Source organism: Xyrauchen texanus, chromosome 18 (genome assembly GCF_025860055.1).
Source record: "Xyrauchen texanus isolate HMW12.3.18 chromosome 18, RBS_HiC_50CHRs, whole genome shotgun sequence".
NCBI lineage: Eukaryota > Metazoa > Chordata > Actinopteri > Cypriniformes > Catostomidae > Xyrauchen > Xyrauchen texanus.
Window position 1 is genome coordinate 23,248,317 of NC_068293.1, and position 21,097 is coordinate 23,269,413.

General features: G+C 47.5%; 1 protein-coding gene across 1 annotated transcript in view; it reads right to left on the reverse strand.

The window, feature by feature from the left end:
• Nucleotides 1-20,081, reverse strand: part of LOC127659242 (5-hydroxytryptamine receptor 2A-like) — a 71,831-nt gene extending 51,750 nt beyond the window's left edge. The window contains exon 1 of the mRNA XM_052148973.1: nucleotides 19,637-20,081. Coding sequence (XP_052004933.1) covers nucleotides 19,637-20,081 — 445 coding nt within the window. The remainder of the gene's footprint in view (nucleotides 1-19,636) is intronic.
• Between the last annotated feature and the right edge of the window lie 1,016 nt (nucleotides 20,082-21,097).

Here is a 21,097-nt window from a genome sequence, read left to right on the forward strand (position 1 = left end):
TCATGAAAGGTATCCAGGCCTGCCACCCAGGCTCAGCCACATTCGTCTCTGAAGAGTTTATAACAAATGTAGCCACACACTGCAAATTACAGCTAAGATCAGAGGAAATATTTGTAGCCAAACAGTACTTATGTAGTGGGATCACCCCTTTAACATTATTCTGAGTGGCCCCTTTAAAAATAGCGCACGGATTGCAAAAAGTGGGTGGGCATGTCAGGTAATCACGTAGCTATAAAAACACAGGTGAGAGTTAGTTTCCTCATGGCATTGTATCGATGTGATCTGTTTGTCTTGTATCTCCTTCACTCCTTGGGAAAGGTAGGTTTTGTCAAATTGGAGGCTCATAGATGGGAGGGAATTATAAACTTAGAATATGGGTGTTCGTGGGAATTTAATTTAATTCACCTGTTTGATTAATGTGCTTGTTTGGTGTAATTTTAGATTAGTCGGGTGCGTCCAGGCATTGTTAGTGAGTATGTGAGTGTCATACATGTGAAAGGTCATTTTATTTTTCCCTTGCCCTGTTTGTGTGATTAAAAATGTGAGAGGCGTGGGGTGGGAGAAGAAAGCAACCGAAAATGTCTTTGTTTTGCAGAAGTTGCCAGCTGCTGCTTTGCTGCGGCTTACATAGCGTTTCCAGTTTGGGACGCGGGATTTTTGCCTTGAACGCTCGTGATTGCATTGAACGCGAGCGATTACCTTGAATGTCTTTGCTATTGCCTGTACAACGTTCCCGTTGGATGCGCTACACCCGTGGCCCTTGATTTTGGCGCCACCTGGTGTTCGCTCGATTCACTGGTGTACTTTCATTGATTTGTGTTTATTCGTTGTTTGTGTATTTTGTTTAAGAGGGTGCAATGGAAGTGAATTGAAATTGTTTTGTTTTTTTGGTTTGCCCATCTTGTTATGATTCTCATTATTAGTTTTTGTATTGTTTATTAATTTATTTAGTTGTTTATTTATTTTATTTTGGTTGGTTGTATTATTTCTTTGTCTTGCCTTATATTGATACCGCTCAATTACAGAGTGGATTAATTGTGGTTTATTTGTTTTTGTTTTTTTCCTTTTGATTTGGTTTATTTGGTTGGTGTTGAGTGGGTGTAAATAATTATTGTAATTTTGGGTTTGGTTGGTTTGAAGTGTTTTGATTTGTATTCATTTTGCTTTATTATTTGAGTGGTGAGATGTTTTATTTAAAGACATAATACGAAAGAAAGAAACCAACTTGTTTAGTTATCCCTTTTTTTGTGTATTTTCCTTTTGTTAGTATATTTCTGTTCTTTTCTTTTTGTATATTTGGCCAGTGTATGGGTGGCCGGCCCATGTGAACCGACTAAACGATGCCCATTGGGCTGATTCATTCACATTGATTGAAGTGTTTTTTTATCATTGATGTTGAGCTCAAGATGGTTTTAGTAACTAATTGATAAATAAAATTGTAGTCTGTGGTTTTGTCTCTGCTCGTCCTTTTCCTTTAGTGGAAAGCCTGATTGGGGAGGCTTGAAAATTTGGGCTTTGAGTACGGGCCTTACTAGTGTAAGTTGATCGAGTGTTACGGTCACAAGTGGCGTAGTCGGCAGGGTCAGAAGTGACGAGCAGAGAATGCCACAGAGGAAAAAAAAAATAATAATTTTTTTTTTGTAGGTTTGTTTTTGTGTCATTTTTTTGGTGTGTTTCCTTTACAGCAAAGCAGCAGCTGGTAAGATGCAGACAGGAGTGTGGTAGTGGAGGAAACTTGGGTTAAGTGGTAAGGTTTTTGTTTTCTTTTTTTTTTCTTCTTCTTCTTTTCTTTTTGGCAGGGAGGGGGAGCTTGTAGATATGGAGGTTGAATTCGAGGAGTTGCGAAGATAGGTGCAGTCATTGAGGGGAGAAAATGAGCGGTTACACCAACAACAAGCAGGCCAGGCTATGGGAGCTGCGGGCCCCTTAACTGCGAATGTTCTACCTGCCCCTAGCCCTGTTGTTGAAAGAGTGGTTTATGTCCCTAGGGAACGGAGGGGCCGTATGTTTAGCGGTAGAGGGGAAGATAATGTGTTTGAGTGGGTGGAGGAGATACAGGCTTGCTTGCGGGTCCGACATCTGCCTTCGGTTGAACAGACCTTATTTGTTTTTGATCATCTAGAGGGTCCTGCCAAGAATGAGATTAAGTATAGGGCAAGGGAAGATAGGGAAACACCAGAACAGGTCTTTTCCATCTTGAAGGAACTTTATGGGTGTCCACAGTCTTATATTGCCCTGCAGCAAAGCTTCTTTTCTCGTAAACAGCTTGAGGGCGAATCTTTGCAAGAGTATTCCCATGCCCTTTTTGCACTAATGGATAGGGTGGTACAGCAGGCCCCAGAAGGTATGACTAATTCAGTGGTTTTACTTAGAGACCAGTTTGTAGAGCATGTGCTGGATAGTGGATTGTGGCGGGAGCTCAAACGTTTTGTTCAATTGAACCCTAACTCCACCCTCTTGGATGTTCGTAAAGAAACCATTAGATGGGTGGATGAGGGGTTTCATTATGAGATGAGGGAGAGGAGTCATTCGGTCCCAGCTTCCTCTGCTCTTCAGTATAGAGTACAGGGACTGATAGATTCCTCTGGCACATCGGACGTTAATGTTTTAGAGCTCATGGAACTGAAGAGAACGATGAGGGCCCAGCAGGAACAACTTAATGAACTGACTCAAAGTTTACGGCAACTACATTCTCAGAGTGTAGGAAGCCATCCTAGGCGGCTTGGCCCTATCATTTGTAGGCGATGCAATCAGCCTGGGCATATAGCTCGGAATTGTACATTAGGACAGACCCAGTTTAGAGATCAACGGGCTCGTTTGTCACATGTTAATGTATTGCCTCCTAATGGGCAGGCGGAAAACTGCAACCCTCTGAACTGATGAGCCACAGTTCAGAAGGGATAGGGCCTGGCTCAGTGGCTCATGCCCCCACTAGTAATGGACCTTCCACTTTGTTAGGTAAGTGTCCCTCCGTCATAGTTAAGATGGGTGGGGTTAATGTTCCATGTTTATTGGATACAGGTTCCATGTTAACCACTGTCACAGAGAGCTTCTTCCTGGCACATTTTGAACCCTGGGGTAAGGAAAGGTTGAATGATTGTGGATGGTTGCAGCTTCGGGCTGCTAACAGTCTATCTATTCCTTTTGTAGGATACCTGGAGCTGAATTTTGTTATATTGGGTAGACACATTCACAATAAGGGTGTCCTTATTGTAAGGGATCCTCCTCAGGTCCTTTCAACATCAGGGTTGCCAGGTCTATTGGGGATGAATGTTATAGGTGAGTGTTTTCAGGAGCTGTTTAATCAACATGGCCCAGAGTTGTTTGATCTCCCTATAGTTAAAGAAGTTCCAGCATGGACATTGGCAATGCAGTATTGCCAGACTGGTTGCTCTCGTAGGTCTGACTTTAGCGGGGGGCCTGTACGTGTTAGGGGTAGATATGTGGTCCGCATTCCGGCCAACTCCTTGCAATTTGTCCCAGTTACTTGTGCTGCGCAGTGTGGGTTCTTGTCTATGGCTCTTTATGAGCCTTTGGATAATGGGAATCCACTTCCCTCCGGCTTGCTGGCATCTGTATCCTTGGTTCCGGTGAGAGGTGGTATCACTAAAGTCCCTATGGTTAACATAGGTGAACTTGATGTCTTTCTGCAACCACGGCAAGTGGTGGGAACATTGTGCCAGGTCCAGCCCATGAGCTGGCCAGGAGAGATTATTGTTACTCATCCAAGTGCTGCCAATGACCAACAGGCCGTAGTTTCCTCACAAGTTGGAAGTGTTGATGGGGTAGAAGAGGTGATCCAACAAATGGATCTCTCACACCTCTCTGTAGAGGAGCAGATTCAGGTGAGGGGTCTGTTGGGTAAATATAGATCTGTATTTTCAACAGATGATTCTGATTTGGGGTGTACCAATCTGATTACACATGAGATCCCACTATTGGATTCTGCTCCTATACGACAGAGGTATCGTCGCATCCCTCCTTCTGACTATGTTGCGGTTAAAGAACATGTGCAACAATTGCTTGCAAGTCAGGTAATTAGGGAAAGTAGTAGTCCCTTTGCTTCCCCCATAGTCGTTGTTAAGAAAAAAGATGGCAGAATACAATTGTGTGTCGATTACCGACAGTTAAATCAGAGGACTAGGAAGGATGCTTTCCCATTGCCCCGCATCGAGGAGACTTTGGATGCCCTTTCTGGGGCTCAGTGGTTTTCAGCTGTTGATCTAGTGAGTGGCTATAACCAGGTTCCGGTGGCAGAGCAAGACAAAGGTAAGACCGCTTTTTGCACACCCTTTGGGCTATTTGAATTTAATCGGATGCCCTTTGGGTTGTGCAATGCCCCAAGTACATTCCAGCGGTTGATGGAACACATGTTTGGGGATCAACGATTCCAAACCTTGTTGTTGTACTTGGATGACATCATTGTCTTTTCGACTAACGTAGCTCAACATCTTGTGCGATTGGAGTTGGTTTTCAGCCGTTTACAGCAGGAGGGCTTAAAGGCCAAATTGGAGAAATGCTGTTTTTTCCATCAGGAGGTTCACTACTTGGGGCATGTTGTTTCAAAGGGAGGAGTTTCTACCGATCCCGGTAAGATTAGCACGGTGGCAGAATGGAGGCGACCTATTAACGCTGCAGAGTTACGATCTTTTTTGGGCTTTGTGAGTTACTATAGGCATTTTGTAGAGGGGTTTGCCAAGTTGGCTGCCCCTCTGCATCGCCTGGTAGCAGAGTTGGTTGGCACAAAGAAAAAGAGGGGTTCAGGCAGAGTTGCTGGACCCCAGAGTGTGAGCAAGGGTTCCAGTCTCTCAAGGAGAAATTGGTGGCAGCTCCTGTGTTAGCCTATGCTGATTTTGCTAAGCCCTTTGTTCTTGACATTGATGCTAGCCATCTGGGACTAGGGGCGGTGCTTAGTCAGGGGCAAGGTGGGAGGTTATGGCCAGTGGCCTATGCCAGTCAAGGGCTTAGGCCTACAGAGAAGTATATGGAGAATTACAGTTCCATGAAGCTGGAGCTCCTCGCCCTTAAATGGGCGATGGTGGAAAAGTTTAGGGATTATCTCCTAGGTCATCAGTGTACTGTATATACTGATAACAACCCACTGAGCTACCTGAATTCAGCCAAGCTGGGTGCAACTGAGCAGCGTTGGGTGTCTCAGTTGGCAATCTTTAATTTTGAAATCAAGTATCGCCCTGGTCGGGTTAATGGTAATGCCGACTCATTGTCAAGGCAGTATTCCTCTGGCATTCTGACACAGTCCTTTGGTACACCATTGCCCAAGACACTTTGCCCAGTTGACATCCGCCAGGAGGTTGAAGGTGAATTGGTAGGTGCAGAGCAGCATGCTATTGTCGCTTTCCCATCCCGTTCTAAGGAAGAGCTCCAGCAGATGCAGTTGGATGATCCAACATTGAGAGGATTTCTTGCATTTTTTTCCAGAAATAAGTACCCATCTAAGGTGGAGCGATAATCCATGTCTAAATCTGGGCTTGAGCTCTTGCGACAATGGGGTCGATTGTTTGTTAAGGAGGGATTGCTGTACCGCCACCTCCAACTTCCTGATGGTGGGGAGGAGGTGGATCAATTGGTACTACCAGAGGTTTTATGGAATGAGGTATTTACGCAGTTACACAATGGGCATGGCCATCAAGGCAGGGAACGGACCTATGAGTTAATTCGTAGGAGATGCTATTGGCCAAGCATGAGTGCCTATGTTCAAGAGCATTGTCAGAACTGCCAGCAGTGTACAGTTTCAAAGTCCAGTTATCCAGTAGCTCGTGCTCCCATGGGCCACTTGTTGGCATCTAAGCCCAACCAAATATTGGCCGTGGACTTCACCTTCTTAGAACCATCTAGTGATGGACGGGAAAATGTCCTAATTATGACAGATGTATTCTCCAAGTACACATTGGCTGTGCCAACTAGGGACCAGAGAGCAACCACTGTAGCCAATGTTCTGGTCCAGGAATGGTTTTATAAGTTGGGTGTGCCAGCCAGACTTCATTCCGATCAGGGTCGGAACTTTGAGGGTGCAGTGATTGCCCAATTGTGCCATCTTTATGGGATTCAGAAAACTCACACGACACCATACCATCCTCAGGGTAACGGACAGTGTGAAAGGTTCAATCGAACACTGCACGATCTTCTTCGTTCCCTTCCACCCGAACAGAAACGTTCCTGGACTCTGCACTTGGCATACGTGGTTTTTACGTATAACACCACCTGCCATCATACCACCGGTGAATCTCCTCATTTTCTGATGTTCGGACGAACTCCACGGTTGCCGGTGGATTTTCTGCTGGCAGGAGTGGAAGATCCAGTCGGGGGTAGTGTGGAAAACTGGGTGGCTAGGCATCAGGAGGGGCTGAGAGTAACCTATGGAAGGGTAAAAGCCCGTCTTGAAGCAGCTGCAGAACATAGGAAGAACTTGTATGATCAGACAGTAAGGGGTCAACCACTAATCAAGGGCCAGTTAGTACATTTGCGTGAGTGTAGAGTTCGAGGTCGGAATAAGATTCAGAATCATTGGTCCACTGCCCTGTATATAATAGTAAGAGCTCCTCGGGAAGGTGGTCAGGTGTATAGTATCTCTTCATTGGATGAGCCCACTCGGGTAAAACATGTGCATAGGTCTCTGTTGAAGCTGGCTCCTGAAACGATACAGCAGGCTTGTCATATTGATCTGGGCTTACAGGGGCAAGATCTTCAGGAATGTTTGGGTGATGGGGACTCTGTGATGGTGGTTAGGGAGCCTTCACTGCCTACCCCTGTAAATGACGCCTCTGTGGAAATGGTTCCAAATGTGACATCTGAATGTACCCGCCCTTTTGTTCCTGTTTTAAGTTCACCGTCTAGTGAGGCCTCTACTGTGGGGACACAGGGCGTACGGAGATCAACTAGGATAACGGCTGGGAAACATCCGAATCGTTATCTTTTGCCCAAGACCGTAATTGGTGATGTATCTGCTAGTGTATCACTAACGGCTGAGAACTCCCTCCTGGGACAAGGAAGGGACTGTCATTTTCGCCCTTGGCTGTAGAAGGTTGAATCATTGGGACAATGATTGAAAATCCTGGGGTAGATTGTAGTGGGATCACCCCTTTAACATTATTCTGAGTGGCCCCTTTAAAAATAGCGCACGGATTGCATAAAGTGGGTGGGCACGTCAGGTAATCACGTAGCTATAAAAACACAGGTGAGAGTTAGTTTCCTCATGGCATTGTATCGATGTGATCTGTTTGTCTTGTATCTCCTTCACTCCTTGGGAAAGGTAGGTTTTGTCAAATTGGAGGCTCATAGATGGGAGGGAATTATAAACTTAGAATATGGGTGTTCGTGGGAATTTAATTTAATTCACCTGTTTGATTAACGTGCTTGTTTGGTGTAATTTTAGATTAGTCAGGTGCGTCCAGGCATTGTTAGTGAGTATGTGAGTGTCATACACGTGAAAGGTAATTTTATTTTTCCCTTACCCTGTTTGTGTGATTAAAAATGTGAGAGGCGTGGGGTGGGAGAAGAAAGCAACCGAAAATGTCTTTGTTTTGCAGAAGTTGCCAGCTGCTGCTTTGCTGCGGCTTACATAGCGTTTCCAGTTTGGGACGCGGGATTTTTGCCTTGAACGCTCGTGATTGCATTGAGCGCGAGCGATTACCTTGAATGTCTTTGCTATTGCCTGTACAACGTTCCCGTTGGATGCGATACACCCGTGGCCCTTGATTTTGGCGCCACCTGGTGTTCACTCGATTCGCTGGTTTACTTTCATTGATTTGTGTTTATTCGTTGTTTGTGTATTTTGTTTAAGGGGGTGCAATGGAAGTGAATTGAAATTGTTTTGTTTTTTTGGTTTGTCCATCTTGTTATTATTCTCATTATTAGTTTTTGTATTGTTTATTAATTTATTTAGTTGTTTATTTATTTTATTTTGGTTGGTTGTATTATTTCTTTGTCTTGCCTTATATTGATACCGCTCAATTACGGAGTGGATTAATTGTGGTTTATTTGTTTTTTTTGTTCCTTTTGATTTGGTTTATTTGGTTGGTGTTGAGTGGGTGTAAATAATTATTGTAATTTTGGGTTTGGTTGGTTTGAAGTGTTTTGATTTGTATTCAAAGACATAATACGAAAGAAAGAAACCAACTTGTTTAGTTATCCCTTTTTTTGTGTATTTTCCTTTTGTTAGTATATTTCTGTTCTTTTCTTTTTGTATATTTGGCCAGTGTATGGGTGGCCGGCCCATGTGAACTGACTAAACGATGCCCATTGGGCTGATTCATTCACATTGATTGAAGTGTTTTTTTATCATTGATGTTGAGCTCAAGATGGTTTTAGTAACTAATTGATAAATAAAATTGCAGTCTGTGGATTTGTCTCTGCTCGTCCTTTTCCTTTAGTGGAAAGCCTGATTGGGGAGGCTTGAAAATTTGGGCTCTGAGTACGGGCCTTACTAGTGTAAGTTGATCGAGTGTTACGGTCACACTTAGCTAAGAAAAAAATGGCAGGTGCGACCCTTGACAGGCTCAGTGTATAAAGGTTGCTCGACTCTGACATGTTCCCCACCTTAACACCTGTTTTTCAGGTGGCACTAAGCATTCCTGTGAGCAGTTGCAGCTGTGAGCGATCCTTCAGTGCCCTCCGACGTCTACATGGCAAAGGAGCACTATGGACCAGGATAGTCTTAATCACCTGGCAGTTCTGTCCATTGAAAAAGATGCTGTAGTTGACTTAAGAGGATGGTGTGGTTATTGACAGATTTGCCAAACTGAAATCAAGAAGATATAGTCTTATGCTCCCCCCTCCAAAAGAGTCAACCCATACACAAGACAGAGACAAACAGCAAGAGTGAAATAAATGGAGACACCAGGAAAGAGTACAATATGATGAAGAGACCAGGAAAGACACAAAGACAGACAACAAATAGTACAATATGACCACAAATAGTACAATATGATGAAGACACAAGGAAAGAGAGACAGACAACAAAGTGTACAATATGAGGGAGACACAATGAAAGACACAGACAGACAACAAATAATACAATATGAGGGAGACACCAGGAATGACAGACAGACAACAAATAATACAATATGATGGAGACACCATGAAAGACAGACAGACAACAAATAATACAATATGATAGAGACAAAATAGTAAAAACTGAAATCACCTACACTGAGGGGACCAGCCAACAATTCCCATGAGAAAAATGGCAACATATTAAATAATGTTTTAATGAAAATGTAAGACATTTTCTGTTAAAGTTAGTGATAGGATATGAGGGAATAGAAAAGCACAGTTAAAAAAAACAATATCACCATGACAGAAAAACAAATGTGTGAGAGAGAGGGGTTTAAAGAGAGAAAGAAAGAGAATGGCACAGACAGAGGATGGTTCAACCATCAAACAAAAGGTCAAAGAATTTAATTAAGGCAATTAACAGGTATAAGAAAAGGAGGTATAGAAATGGAGCAAAAACAGCAATAACACATTTTCAGTGCAACCAAAAAGAGCACAACTAATCAGCAGACAAAGACAGATTGCTTCATAAGAGCAAAGCTAAAATGTAAAAGAGTAGCACTCTCTCCAGAATCCAGTTAATTTTGAATAGCATCAGTCCAGAATTTAACCAGGATACAAATAAGACTTTCTCTCACAATTCTCCATCCACATCATCACACCTAATGAGTTATTTAGTCTGATCATTTAACAGAGGCATTTAGTAAGCTGCAGAGGTCATTCAGCTCACACAGTCACACCTTGTTATGTTGAAGAGGTTTTAGCTGTAACGTGACTAGCTTGATGTTATTCACATCTAGACCCTGACTAATACGTACAAGCCAATGCTAATACATACAACTCAATGCAAGTGCAAAGGGAACAGAAAGAGAGAGATGGGAATTGTGAAGAGGTGACAGGTTTCTCTAGGTGTGTGATCCAAACCGCTTTGCCTTGGGGTTCTTCAAAGCCACTGGTATGGAACGGTGATGAGAAGCTGAAATACAGCGTGACAATGGAACACATTTCACTGTCAAGCTCCATCATAAAAACTCCTTGCTAATTCCTAAACAAACAATAATAAACCATCTTCAAACTCCATCATAAATTAATTGTAACGGGTTCAATGAAATGAGAAAAGGGTAACGGTGAAGCTTCAATTTCACTCAAATCACAGACGGCAGCGGCAACACACAAACAGCTTCGGGTGTCTGTCTCACTCTCTCCCCACACTCTGAGGTCTGGCCTCTTTTATTTCCCCTGTCTCTCACTGCGAACACAGAAACAAGCAATTACCAGCAATTAATCTCAGGTGAGAACCCTTACCACTTAATCTCTTTCCAGACGGATGCTCGACCACCCTCACCTCAACATACTCCCCAAAAAGTGTGGCTTTTCCCTGCATGAACGCTTGTTGGCATGGCACATTTCTAGTGAGATCAGTCATCGGGCTAGTGACTTTGATAATTGCTAACCAGCCCCAGGAACTTTCTCACCTCCATTTTGGTCTTGGGTTTAGGCAGGTCGCATTTGCTGCAGTTTTATCAATTTGGGGCCGCACCTGACCATGACCTAAGTAAAACCCCAGATACTGTACCTTAACCTTCCAAATTGCGCACTTCTCAGAATGGCCTCAGAACGGTCCCCAGATGCTGCATGTGCCACTGCCAATTATTACTGTTAATAATGCAAATCCAATTAGGCATCGGCATATGCAGTGTGCAGGCAGAGGACCCTGTTTATAAGATGCTGAAATGTAGCCGGTGCCCCAAACAAACCAAGTGTCACAAATTTGTGTAAACCAAAGGATGTGAAGAAGGTAATTTTTTTCATAGGACATCGGCATTCTGCCAATATCCCTTTGTCAAATCCAGTTTAAAATAAAAGCGTGCCCAACCGATCGAGCAGTTCATCAATATGAGGCATTGGATATGTATAAAATTTAAGATTTTCCTATAATCCACACAAATCCGGACTGAGCCATCACTCTTAGGCACCAGAACCACCGGGCAGGCCCAATCACTGTGGGATTCGAGCACGGCCTTTAATTCTTCCTGTACTATCTGTTTCTTATGTTCAGGTAGGTGGTATTGATGACTACATACCACTACCCCAGGGGTTGTCTTGATGTGGTGTTCTATGAGATTAGCGCGTCTGGGGAGAGGTGAGAATATGTCAGAAAAATCCTTTTGCATCCTGGCCACCTCCATATGATGAGGCGGCGAGTGGTGGTCTCCACAAGGGACTAGGTGAACTGATTGGTTTTTAGATTCACCTCCGGTCCTAGCTCCTCCCTCTCCGGAACTACCGTCGCCAAGGATACAGGGACAGCCTCTCTCCATGGTTTTAGGAGGTTGAGGTGGTTAATCTTACTTGCCCCACCACTATCCGTCCACATTACCTCACAGTCGACTTCCCCAACTTGCTGTGTGACCTCAAAGGGCCCTTGCTCCTTCAAGAGTAATTTTGAACTTGATGTGGGCAGCAATACAAGTACTTTATCTCCCTGTGCAAACTCCCATAGCCGAGCTTCCCTATTATACAGTCGTGACTGACGTTCTTGCTGACGTCTCCTGTGATAGTCGCCTCAGTATATGGAGTTTTGCTCTTAGGTCAAGAACGTATTGAATTTCATCTCTGTGAATGTCCCTCCTCCCAATTTTAATTGAAGACATCTAACACACCACAAGGCTTACACACAAATAACAAATCCTATTTTTTAAGGTCTGATTAAATAATTCGACCAAGCCGTCCGTTTGTGGATGTACACACTTGTCCAAATCTATTTAACCCTCAGTAATTCGTACAGCTCCCATAGTGTTGAAATAAAAGTCTCTGTAACACTACGTGCTACGAAAAGGCGCTGCTTCCAGATATCACGTTATGTAATACACCAGGACTAATGCAAAATTATGCCCATGTGCTGTCTGTTCCAGTGGCTCGATGAGGTCCATGCCAATCCGTTTGGAGGGAACCACAACCAATGAGAGGTGGCACAATGGCACTGTTTGAGTGGCCGGCAGATTCATCATCTGACATTCATGCCATGCCGCACACCACCAGCGAACATCCCCGTGAATGCTTGGTCAATAAATACAGGCCATGAGATGGCTTAGTGTTTCCCCTGTCCCAAATATCCTGCCATTGGATTATGATGAGCTACCTGAATTAACATTTCCCGACGGCTCTTTGGTACCAGCAACTGGGTTGTGTTCCCCTTCTGTCGCTCTCTCCACGTTGTGTCAGAGAAGCGACACTAGGGGTCTCTCTTGAGCGCCGATATTCACCTCTGAACTATGAAAAAAGGCCAATGAGAGTTGGCAACCAGTATTTGCATGTCCGCCCCGGACATACGGGTATTTAAGCGGCGCAAATACGGGAGTTCATTCAGAAAATTTCTTCGGAGCCGATGGTCGTGTTTGCAGACTGCTGCGTTTTACACACCGAGTTCCTGCTATCCTCTGCTGCATGCTGTTCATGCACGAGTTCTTTCATTCATAAAAGAGTGATTTTATTTAAAAGAGTAATTTCCTCTAAAAGAGCAAAAACACAGCGGCGTTGAACGTCCTTTTAAGGACGCGTCTTTATAAAGATGACTTTCCACCCCTGTGTTGTTCCTGGATGCGGTAGAGTACTCTCCGCTTCCGACGGCCACAGGCATTGTCTCGTGTGTCTGGGCAGCGATCACACTGAGGCTGCGTTTGTGGATGGTTCATGTTCTCATTGCGAGAACATGACCATGACAACGTTGCGGTCGCGGCTTGCTTACAACCGTAAGCAACCGTAAGCAAGCCACTCCAGCCGCCCCCCGCGTCGCTCCTTCCCACGGGATTGAGGACTATACGGCTGGCGATGGAGGCGATTCGGGGATGGCAGCGGGTGCAGCTCCGCCGGGTACGCCCCCTCGGACCACCCGCGCCCCGGCACGCTCGTTGACTCCGTCCCCGCCGAGGTGGCGGCGACTCGCCTCACAGCCAGTCTGCCTACCCTCTTGCGATGGAAGCAGATGAGTTCGCCGCGTCATCGGAGGGCGTGGGCTCTGATGCTGAGGGCTCCTCTGGGCTGCCGCCTTCGGGCTTGCACGCCCAGGAGGAGGCCGACGCACAGATGTCCGATATGCTTTCCCGGGCAGCCAACAGCGTGGGTCTGGATTGGAACCCTCCATCCTTCCCACAGCCATCACGGCTGGACGATTGGTTCTTGGGCGTTGGGCACCGGTAACAGCCTCGCCCCCGGTTCCTTTCTTCCCGGAGGTGCATGATGAGCTGACGTCTTCGTGGAGAGCACCCCTCTCCACTCGTCACACTGCCACCTGCTCATCCGCCCTCGCCACCCTTGACGGTGGAGCGCGCCACGGGTACACGGAGATCCCCCAGGTGGATAGAGCTGTTGCGCTCCACTTATGTCCCGGAAGCACTACCACCTGGCAGGGCTGCCCTGTACTCCCTTCCCGGTCCTGTAGAGCAACATCCTCGCTCACCGCGAAGGCCTACAGCACTACCGGACGCGCCGCTTCCACCCTGCATGCCATGGCTCTCCTGCAGGTCCACCAAGCCAAGGCACTTCGCAACATGCACAGGGGTTGCCCTGATCCCAACACGCTGCAGGAACTGCACTCAGCGACCGACCTCGCCCTGAAAGCGACGAAGGTCACAGCGCAGGCACTCGGGCAGGCGATGGCCACTCTGGTGGTCCAGGAACGTCAGCAATGGCTGGACTTGGTTGAGATGCGTGAAGCTGACAAGACTCGCTTCCTCAACGCCCCTGTCTCCCAGTTCGGCCTCTTCGGCGACACCATTGAGGATTTTGCCCAGCAGTTCTCCCTGGTGAAGAAGCAGACGGAGGCCATTTAGCACATCATGCCGTGCCGCAAGCTTTCCGCACCGGCCCAGGCCCCACCTGCTCACCGAGGGCGTCCTCCCACGGCCAGAAGACCTTCTGCTCCGCCCCAACATGGGCCCAGCTCTCACCCCCGGTGTCGAGCAAACCGCAGGAAGCGTACGCCCCCTGCCTCACGGACCCCTTCGAGGACCCGGAAGGCTCCCAAGCGTCCCTGAGACAGCGGACCCAGAGGACAAGAAGTTAGCTCTGGAGGTGGTAAGACCACTCCGTCCCCCGGTGGAGGGCCGGGAGGAGAATGTTTTGTTTTTTCATTTGCCGCACCCCCTGACGGGGGCTGCGGTACCCAAATTCTCAATAAAAGAGCTATTTCCTTTACCTCTGGGTCACATGGCCTGCAAATGCCGTTCTCACGGCACTGTGCTTTCAGGCCTCAACAGTCTCGGCGCCCAGGATGCAGTGCTCCCGCCCTCAGCCTCATGACTGTTCCCCGGCCGGCCGGTTCAGACGAGTCCAGAGGACGCCAGCATCAGACCTCTTCCTCAGTCACGAACCCGCCCCCTGCCGGGTGCGCGGAACAAGGTAAGTGCTTTGAGTTTATTCTCAGCACCAGAGCCTCGGGATGCCGACGCCGCGTTACCTGTTCCGCACTGCTGCGAAGCCCCGCCGGGTACGTCCAAAATACTCGTCCCCTTGGTGCCCCTAGCACGGAGCTTAGAGGCATGGCCTTCACTGCCCAGCTCGTCACGGTGGCTGCACCGGACCATCCGACTCGGTTACGCAATTCAGTTTGCCAGGTCTCCGCCCCCCTTCGTGGGCGTTCGTTCCTCCGCAGTGCATGGCGAACATGCCCACTCCCTGCGCGAGGAAATCGCCTCCCTTCTAATCAAGGACGCGATAGAGCCTGTCCCTCCGACCGAAACGAAGAAGGGTTTCTACAGCCCTTACTTCATTGTACCCAAGAAAGGCGGCGGCATACGACCGATCTTGGACCTGCGAGTTTTCAATCGGACCTTGTCCAAACTCCCGTTCAAAATGCTTACCCAGAAACAAATTTTATCTGGCGTCCAGCATCTAGATTGGTTCGCAGCGGTAGACCTGAAGGACGTGTACTTCCACGTCTCAATTCGCTCTTGACATCGACCCTTTCTACGGTTCGCGTTCCACGGCCAGGCGTATCAGTACAAGGTCCTCCCCTTCGGCCTGTCTCTGTCCCCTCGCGTCTTCACGAAGGTCGCAGAGGCGGCTCTTGCCCCGCTACGAGGAGCAGGCATACGCATACTCAATTACCTCGACAATTGGCTCATTTTGGCCTCCTCGCAGGAATTACTATGCGCACACAGAGACCAGGTGCTCGAGCACCTCGGCTGTTTAGGGTTTCAGGTCAACTGGGAAAAGAGCAAGCTCACCCCGGTCCAGAGCATCTCTTTTCTCGGTTTGGAGTTAGACTCAGTCTCAATGACAGCACGTCTCTCCAACGAGCGTGCTCAGTCAGTGCTGGAATGCCTCGCTTCTTTCGAACCAGGCACCGTGGTCCCCTTGAAACGTTTCCAACGGCTCCTGGGGCATATGGCATCCTCCGCGGTGGCCGCGCCACTGGGGTTGATGCATATGAGACCACTTCAGCATTGGCTCCAGACTCGAGTCCTGAGACTAGCATGGCACCACGGCACGCACGGCGTGGAAGTTACCCCTGCCTGCCGCCAAACCTTCAAACCCTGGACAGACCTCTGCTTTCTACGGGCAGGAGTACCCTTGCAGCAGGTGTCCCATCGCGTTCTGGTTACAACCGACGCCTCCAAATTGGGTTGGGGCGCCGTGTGCAACGGGCGTGCAGCCACAGGCCGGTGGAACCGAGGCCCGCTGCGCTGGCACATCAACTGCCTAGAGCTGCTGGCCGTTTTTCTTGCACTGAAGAAATTTCTTCCGTTGATTCGTGGCAAGCACGTCCTAGTCAGGACAGACAGCACCCAGCGGAGAGTGGAGCCTCCACCCCCAATCGGTCCAGCTGATTTGGGACAGGTTCTGCAAGGCCCAGGTAGACCTGTTTGCCTCCCAGGAAACCTCCCACTGTCCGCTCTGGTTTGCCCTCACAGAGGCTCCCCTTGGGACAGATGCTCTGGCGCACAGCTGGCCCGCGGGGCTGCGCAAGTATGCTTTTCCCCCAGTGAGCCTTCTTGCACAGGTGCTATGCAAGGTCAGGGAGGACAAGGAGCAAGTCACTCTGGTGGCCCCCTACTGGCCCAACCGGGCGTGGTTTTCGGATCTCACGCTCCTCATGACAGCCCCTCCCTGGCGAATTCCCCTGAGGAAGGACCTTCTTTCTCAGGGACGGGGCACGCTCTGGCATCCGCATCCAGACCTCTGGAATCTCCACGTCTGGTCCCTGGACGGGACGTGGAGGATCTAGCCGGCCTACCTTCGGCCGTCATAGACACTATTAACCAAGCCAGAGCCCCTTCGACCAGGCATCTTTACGCCCTGAAGTGGCGTCTGTTCGCGGACTGGTGTTCTTCCCGAGCCGAAGACCCGCAGAAGTGCGCAGTTAGGTCAGTGCTTGTGTTTCTTCAGGAGAGGCTGGAGAGGAGGCTGTCCCCCTCCACCCTCAAGGTGTATGTTGCCGCTATCGCGGCCCACCACAACACGGTAGACGGCAAGTCTCTTGGTAAGCATGACTTAATCGTCAGGTTCCTAAAAGGTGCCCGGAGGATGACTCCCTCCCGGCCTAACCTGTTTCCCTCCTGGGATCCCTCGTCGTCCTTATGGGACTCCGGAGACCCCCCTTTGAGCCGCTTGACTCAGTTGGACTCAGGGCCCTCTCTCTCAAGACTGCCCTGCTGATCGCGCTCGCTTCCATCAAAAGGGTCGGGGACCTGCATGCGTTCTCTGTTAGCGACGCATGCCTGGAGTTCAGTCCGGCGGACACTTTCATGATCCTAAGACCGTGACCGGGCTACGTGCCCAAGGTTCCTACCACACCCTTCAGGGATTAGGTGGTGAACCTGCAAGTGCTGCCCCGGGAGGATGCAGACCCAGCCCTTTCACTGCTGTGTCCAGTACGTGCCTTACGTATTTACCTGGACCGCACACAGAGCACCAGACGCTCTGAGCAGCTCTTTGTCTGCTTTGGGGGACAGCAGAAAGGGAATGCTGTCTCCAAGCAGAGACTCGCCCACTGGGTTGTCGACGCCATTTCCCTGACTTATCACACCCAGGCCGTGCCCCCCCCTTTGCGGGTCCGAGCCCTCTCCACCAGGAGTGTTGCGTCCTCGTGGGCACTGGCTAAGGGCACTGCCCTAGCAGACATTTGTAGAGCAGCGGGCTGGGCAACACCTAACACTTTTGCGAGATTCTACAATCTCCGAGTTGAGTCAGTATCGTACCGTATTCTCTCAGGTACCGAGCCCGTAGAACTCGGTGGCACGCCCACGATCTGACCGGGTGAATCGCTTGCACCCAGCGCCCTTCCTCCTAACCAGGGGAAACAGTGCGCCTTCATTCCCAGGAGATCCCAGGTTTGGGTCACTGGTTGACTCCTCCATAGCCCTTGTGGGTCGCAGTTCTGCGGAGGAACTCGCTGACCCAAACCACTGCGGGTACCGCAAGCTACCCTGTACTGGTATAGGTGCCCCACAGGTAAGGCCTCCTGTTCGGACTCCCCCTGTGTGTAAAACCACGGTTCTGTCCCCTCACGAGTTGACTCCGTGTTTCCCTTAGGCAGTTACAGCTGCCTCGGTTGCCGTGCTGTATGCTTCCCCCCTCTGCGAGGCTGGATCTACCACTACTTTTCCGCATAAGACCTAAGTATAGGCCATGCGATGTATTTGCCACTCAAAATTTGCCTCCCCTCCCGGGTAGGTGTGGCCTCCGCAGGGTCTTCGCCACCCTAATAAGGGCTAAGACCCCCTTCCCTCAATGCGTGTAAGGGCCCCGGCCGTAGTTGCTCTATGCGAGAAACATAGAGAGAAAAGAGGCCCAGCCAGGCTGGCCCGTTCCCATGTTGACGGCCGTCACCTTGTTCCCCCCTCCAGGGTAATGATAAGGAATCCTGATGGCTTAAATGGGGCATTGGGGAAGGGTACGTGCAGCCTGATACAGTTGGTCGTTCTGCATGTAGGAATACCTGCTCGCTCCTGTATCAGCAGATCACGTACACGGCTCAGCGCATGGCTCTTTTTAAGTGGACCCCTAGTGTCGCTTCTCTGACACAACGTGGAGAGAGCGACAGAAGGAGAACGTCTAGGTTACGTATTCCCCGATGGAGGGAATGAGACGTTGTGTCTCCCCTGCCACTTCGCTGAGCCGAGCCCCTGTTGTGGCCGGACCATTTCCGGCTCCTCAGAAAAATCCTGAATGAACTCCCGTATTTGCGCCGCTTAAATACCCGTATGTCCGGGGGCGGGACATGCAAATACTGGTTGCCAACTCTCATTGGCCTTTTTTCATAGTTCAGAGGTGAATATCAGCACTCAAGAGAGACCCCTAGTGTCGCTTCTCTGACACAACGTCTCGTTCCCTCCATCGGGGAACGGAGGTTGCATACGTAACCTAGACGTTTTCCTTTGTCAGAGCATCCTGTGCCACTCTATACAACCAATCTTTTACAAATGAAAAATATGGATATGGGACAGCGATGCCCGGCTTAAGATGTTGACCATCAATTATTCTCAATTGGTCAACTGTGTGCTTTAGGGCAGATGCCGACGGCCCAAGCCATGCCTCTCCAACCAGCACTTTGCCTATCCCACACGACTAACTTTCTCACAGGACCCATCAACACACAACCCCTTCAATAATAATTGAAATGCCGGCCAGTTAGTTCCCAAAATTAGTGGATGGGTGAGGCGAGGACTAACCACCACCTCAATATTATGTTTTTGTCCACAGAACATTATTGTGACAGTCACTACAGGTTAATCATAAACATCCCTGTGCACACACCTCACCCAATTATTTGCATCCAATGCCTCGTTTTGAACCAGGCATTGATAAATGGAGGTTTGATTACAACCTGAATCCATCAAGGTCTGGCCCCTTTTATTTCCCCTGTCTCTCACTGCGAGCACAAAAACAAGCAATTACCAGAAATTTATCTCAAATGAGAACCCTTACTGCTTACTCTCTTTCTAGACCAACGCTCGATCATGCCCTTGCCTCCACAGTCATATCAAAGCTTTTTTTATTACACCATATCATGCATTTTGTCTGGTGTTTGGACTCATTATAAAATATAGCAGCAATTTAATTAATCTACAATCTCTCCCAGACATCCTCTTGCATTAAATAACCTTCAAAATATACAAGAACACTAATGATCAATTAAGGCATCCACTTGAAGTACACACAATACAAATTACATTTACATTAAGAAACATAAAAAATTATGAATCACAACAAAATTCATGAAACGATGTGTGATACCTAAACATTACCATATAGCTTAGAAATATAATTAAAAACACTATGATCGGCGTAACAACAAAAAACTAAAAGTTCATGGGCACATGTGCAATTGCACAGCAATAATTCTTCACAAGGTTTCAGTGCATTTTTGGACTTGTTGAAAGCTGACATAAACAAAACAGACATTACTACAGTCATCTAGTTTTATTTAATTCGTTTTTTCAGAATTGCAAGAGCATACAACAATAACCACTAAGTATCAAGTTACTTTAAAAACCAGTACGTATACGTCTAAATATCATTGTCTCATGAGATTATATATGTGCATAAACAAACAATTGTTATAACATATAACTGCAGTACACCAAAAACCTTTGTGAAGACAAAATCAAAGCAGACTCACCATACATAATGGTCACCATGGAGACTGGCATGACCAGAACTCCCAGAAGCATATCTGCCACTGCCAGTGACATGAGGAAATAATTGGTGGCATTTTGCAGCTTTCGTTCCAGATTGACAGCCATGATTACTAAGATGTTCCCAGTAACTGTTATAATGACCACAACCAAAATAAGCAGCGCAGCCCAGTTTTTGCAAACTAATTCCTCTTGACCCATCTCTGCGCTGCATCTGTGCCATGGCAGCATTTCTGTCCTTTCACTAGAAGTTCCAGTAATTGATAGATTAGATGCTTCCGTTCCAGCCCAGCTTCTGTTACACTCAAAGGAACTGTTATGGACCGCATTGCCCAGCATGTTCTCTGGGCTGGGTGTCCAGGCGTGAGGGTCCAATGGCATCAGATTTGAAGAGGTGACACCTTTGGAAATGTTTGTATGCAAGTTCATAATGTCACTTATTGACACTTGTAGACTCTCAAAATGTACAAAAGTTTGTTACCTCCAAAACTGAGAGAAAAAAGTGGTGATGTACCCTTCTTTTCTCTCATTGCATCCTTCATAAAACCCTGAAATCTGAGGTTTTCTTCATTTCTGTTGTTTTCACCTGCAGAAAACACTCGAAGTCTTTCTGGAAACTAAGCAAGTTTTTCCTTTACTGTCACCAAAAGAAGCATACAGTCAGGAAAATGTAGGAGCTGAAATACTGTTCCCATATTCCAAGCATTTCTGAAGGTGTAGTGTGTATCCTCACTCTCTTGACTGAAGTCTTCTGTTTCTCTTTGTTCTCGTTGTCAGAGCACAACAGATTTTATAGGCTGTATGATCTGATAGTCGAGTCTGCACTCACTCTTTTTCTCCCTCTTCCTCTCTATGTCTGTGTGCAGAGATAGCAGGTTCTGGTGCTCCTCAAGCCAATGATCATTCTCTTTAATCCAGCTGTGCTGAGAGAGAAAAACAGAGAGAGAGAGAAGGAGAGAGAGAGAGAGAGAGAGAGAGAAAGAGAGAGAGTGTAAAGAGTGAGTCAGGGGTTTGGTGAAAGTTCTTCAGGTGTTCCCTCTATCTTTTGCACATGGATCTGCTAACAAGACAAAAGCAGGGCACTGATTTAATGTGACAAGCAACACACACACACACACACACACACACACTCTCTCTCTCTCTCTCTCTCTCTCTCTCTCTCTCGCTCTACACTAGTTTAAGGCACAAACAAAATGTGATTGATGGAAATGAACAAGCTTAGGAAAATAGCTCGACAAAGATATAGACACACAAAGTGAAAACTTTCTATGAGATAAATATCCTTCAGTCACCTGTTAAAATATCTCCACTGAGCAACAACTGCTCTCTCTCTCTCTCTCTCTTTCTCAAATTCAATAAAAGCCTAATTAGCATGACAGTTGGAATGTACAGTAGTTATGTCAAAGCAATTATCTTTACATGTAACCGGTGCTGCTCGATCCACT